The following is a 4,294-nucleotide window of genomic DNA, read 5'->3' on the forward strand; positions in this document are numbered from 1 at the left end:
ATATACCCGGACCAAGTACAATCGCAGTTCAGCGACGTACCGAAGATGTACTCGACGGCGACGACATGGCAACCCTACAATTATGGAGAACCAATGGACGTTGACGCGGTTAAGTTCCAACCGCGTTTCCAACGAATGTCGCAAGCCGAGCGTGAAAGGCACATTAAGGAAGGACTGTGCTACAAGTGTCACAAGGCGGGGCATCTATCACGGGAGTGTCCGACAGCAGGGAATTCCGGAAGAGGCCGAGGAGGATGGAAAAGCCGAGGAAGAGGAGGAACGATGCGCGCAAGAATGCAGTTCTCTCAAGAAGGACTCAAGGAAATGCTAGAGGCTATGACCGACGAAGATAAAGGTCAAGCTCTAATGATGATACAGGAGGATTTTGGAACCGGTCTTTGAGGGCAGCCGCTCAAAGACCGGAAGGACGTTTTGCCTCGAGGAACCGATATGATGTATTAAAGGACGAGACAATGGAAGTTGGGATGATTCACCGGTTGAATGCTCCCTCCATTGAGATAAAAGGAACCGTCCAACGAGGCACGAAAAGGGCTGCTGCGAATGTTTTGATAGACTCCGGTGCGACGGGTCTAGTCATCAATCAGCAATTTGTGTTGAAAAACGCAATATGGTTTGATCGCGTTGATAAACCATTCAAGATGCAAGGATTTAACGAAGCAACGTATGTCTGCAAGTACAAGACGGACCTCATCCTGGAAATAGATGATGGTCAAGGCAACATACACAAGGAGAAGAACAGATTCTACGTCGGGGATATCGGGAATACCGACGTAGTCTTAGGAACGGACTGGCTGATTGAACACAACCCCGAAATTGATTGGAAACGGTACACCATCAAGATGACGAGGTGTCCGGAAGAATGCCGCACGAAACCGCCCATAACCATCCAAGCAAACCATGATCTCATACAAGACATCAAGGGAGCTTTGACAAGGGTTCGACGGTTAAGAACTGACAAGGAAGTCAAGAAGTACGAAGCACCAGTATCCATCCAAGAGGATGAAGATGACGAAGAAGAAATGATACAATACGCGATTGAAGAAATGAAGGTACGAAAAATGCAGGTGCTAACGATTAAAGAATTACAGGAACGAAACGACAGGAAGTACTCAAATATGGCGCAGAAATTGGCGCAAGAAGCGAGCAAAGACAAGAAGGAAAAGACCACGGAAGAAATGATACCCACGGAATACCACGAATATCTCGACGTTTTTGACAAGAAGAAATCGGAACGATTCCCAAAGCCGAAACCATGGGACCACGAGATTAACCTGAAGGAGTCATTCAAACCGAAATCGGCCAAGGCATACCCGCTATTCGGCATGGAACGGAATGAATTGGACAACTGGATTAAGGAACAGCTGGACAAAGGATACATACGGCCATCGAAATCACCGCAAGCATCGCCGTTCTTCTTTGTAGGGAAGAAAGACGGGAAGCTGCGGCCGACACAAGATTATCGATACCTGAACGAACACACGGTCAAGGATGCGTTTCCACTACCATTGATTCAAGAATTGGTAGACCGACTCAAGGATGCAAAGTACTATTCCAAGCTGGATCTACGCTGGGGATACAACAACATCCTGATCAAGGACGGAGACCAATGGAAAGCCGCATTCTCGACACCGAAGGGATTGTATGAACCGTTAGTCATGTACTTCGGTTTATGCAACTCGCCAGCAACATTCCAACGAATGATGAACGAACTATTTGAACCGCTGATAAACCAAGGAGTGGTAGCGGTATACCTGGACGATATTTTGGTATTCACGAAAACAAAGGACGAACACAAAGAAGTGATGAAGAAGGTCCTCAAGATACTTCAAGAACACGATCTCTTCGTTAAACCCGAAAAGTGCGAATTCGAGAAGGAAGAGATCGAGTATCTCGGACTTATCATCAAGCAAGGACATATCGCCATGGATCCTGTCAAGGTGAAGGGAATCATGGAATGGCCGGTACCGCAGAAGGTGAAACAAGTACAAGCGTTTCTCGGATTCTGCAACTTTTACCGACGATTCATTGAAGGATTTTCCAAGATTGCAAGACCACTGCATGAACTCACCAAGAAGGATAAAGAATGGAACTGGTCGGAGGAATGCCAGCAAGCATTTGAAGAATTAAAGAACCAATTCGTCAAGACACCAATGCTCGCTATGCCGGACCCCGACAGACCAATGAGGATAGAATGTGATGCGTCGGATTATGCCTATGGTGCAGTCCTCTCTCAACTGATGGATGACGACCTATGGCACCCCGTTGCATACATTTCAAAATCGCTCACACCAACGGAACGAAATTACGATGTCCACGACAAGGAACTGCTCGCGATAATCAATTCGCTGGAAGCATGGAGGCATTACCTAGAAGGATGCAAGTACAAGATTGAAATATGGACAGACCACAAGAACCTGGAGTACTTTCAGAAATCGCAGAAACTATCAAGAAGGCAAGCACGATGGGCGCAGTTTCTCACTAGGTTCGATTTTGAACTAGTGCACAAGCCCGGGAAGACGAACAAGGCCGACGAACTATCAAGACGAGAAGACCACAAGACAGGAGTAGAAGATGACAACAAGGATGTGATACTCCTACCGACGACGATGTTCAAGGCACGAATTATAGGAAGAAGACAGCACGATGACAAGCAGCGGATGATCATCAGGAAAATACGGATAAAGAACGAAGACGATGACTGGGAACAGCGCATCAGAAGAAACGACAAATACGACGAAGAAGTAACGAAAGCGATAGAAACGATCAAGGCCGCAGGATCAGAAAGCCTCGCAAAAGGCATGAAGGAATGGAACACCGAAGACGGTATAATCCTTTACAGAGGAAAGGTATACATACCGAAAGACGAAGAATTACGACGAGACATCGTGAAAGAATACCACGACTCAAAGATAGGAGGACACCCAGGAAGATACAAGACGATGGAACTAGTACAGCGGAACTACTGGTGGCCAGGGATGTCGATGTTTGTCAAGAAATACGTTGACGGATGTGCAACATGTCAAGAAACGAAAATCAGGAACAACCCGACCAAGGAACCGATACACCCGACGGAGATACCTGAGTACGCATTTCACACCATTAATATCGACTTTGTAACGGACTTACCGTCATGCAAAGGGAAAGATTCAATCTGTGTTATCACAGATCATCTATCCAAAAGCATGATTGTAGAACCGTGCACGAAGACGATAAATGCGGATGAAACGGCGGAAATCATACTGCGAAGAGTATTCAGCCAAAGAGAAATATCCAAGAAGATCATCTCGGATAGGGGACCGCAATTCGCATCAAGAGTTATGAAGAGTATACTTACCGGAATGGGAGTCAGGTCGGCATTATCCACGGCATATCACCCTCAAACGAACGGAGCGGTCGAAAGACTGAATCAAGAACTGGAACAATACCTGCGGGTGTTCTGCAACCGAAACCAGAACAATTGGGTAGAGCTACTACCATACGCGGAACTGTCACACAACATCAAAGAGCATGCAATAACGAAGAAGTCGCCGTTTGAAATACTGAATGGCAGGAAACCAGAATGGCCGACAGCCTTCAGGGCACAGGGCAATATGCAGTCGGCAGAAGACAGGATAAAGCAAATAAACGACGCACGACAAGAAGCACAAGCAGCAATGAAGATAGCGGCTGACTCGATTCAATTGAAAGAATCGATACACGGGATCACAGGACCGCATTTCAAGAAAGGCGACGAAGTATGGCTTGAAGGGAAGAACCTCAAGAACAATTACCCAACAGCCAAGCTGGCACCAAAGCGATTCGGGCCGTTCAAGATAGAAGACGAAGTAGGAACCGGTGCATTCAAGCTGAAACTACCCAGGACATGGAAGATACATCCTGTGTTTCATGCATCGCTTCTAACACCGTACACGCGGACGAAAGAATACGGCGAGTCACACCAGAAACCGCCACCGGATCTCATAGACGGACAAGAAGAATATGAGATAGAAACGATCACCAAATCAAGACGCCAAGGAAGAGGCTATGCGTACTGCGTGAAATGGAAGGGCTATCCTGACTCAGAGAATGAATGGATACCCTTATCGCGCATGGGACATGCTATGGAACTGGTCAAGGAATTTCACAGCAACAACAAAAGCGCAGTTGGACCGCCTCAAGAAGCACTTCGGCTTATGGCACTGTACTGTCAAGCCGAGAAACGACGACGAAAATAGTGACATGACTCGAAGAAACGAACGGGCCGATGACTGTCAGGCATGACAAGAAGATAACG

General features: G+C 46.9%; 1 protein-coding gene across 1 annotated transcript; it reads left to right on the plus strand.

The window, feature by feature from the left end:
• Window positions 1-485: 485 nt before the first annotated feature.
• Window positions 486-866, plus strand: PUNSTDRAFT_68469 (uncharacterized protein; the record flags this gene model as incomplete). The annotated part of the gene is made up of 1 exon (XM_007384121.1): window positions 486-866. A coding segment is annotated over one exon (381 nt), but the record flags the coding sequence as incomplete, so codon positions are not given.
• Between the last annotated feature and the right edge of the window lie 3,428 nt (window positions 867-4,294).

This window comes from Punctularia strigosozonata (genome assembly GCF_000264995.1).
Source record: "Punctularia strigosozonata HHB-11173 SS5 unplaced genomic scaffold PUNSTscaffold_7, whole genome shotgun sequence".
Lineage (NCBI taxonomy): Eukaryota > Fungi > Basidiomycota > Agaricomycetes > Corticiales > Punctulariaceae > Punctularia > Punctularia strigosozonata.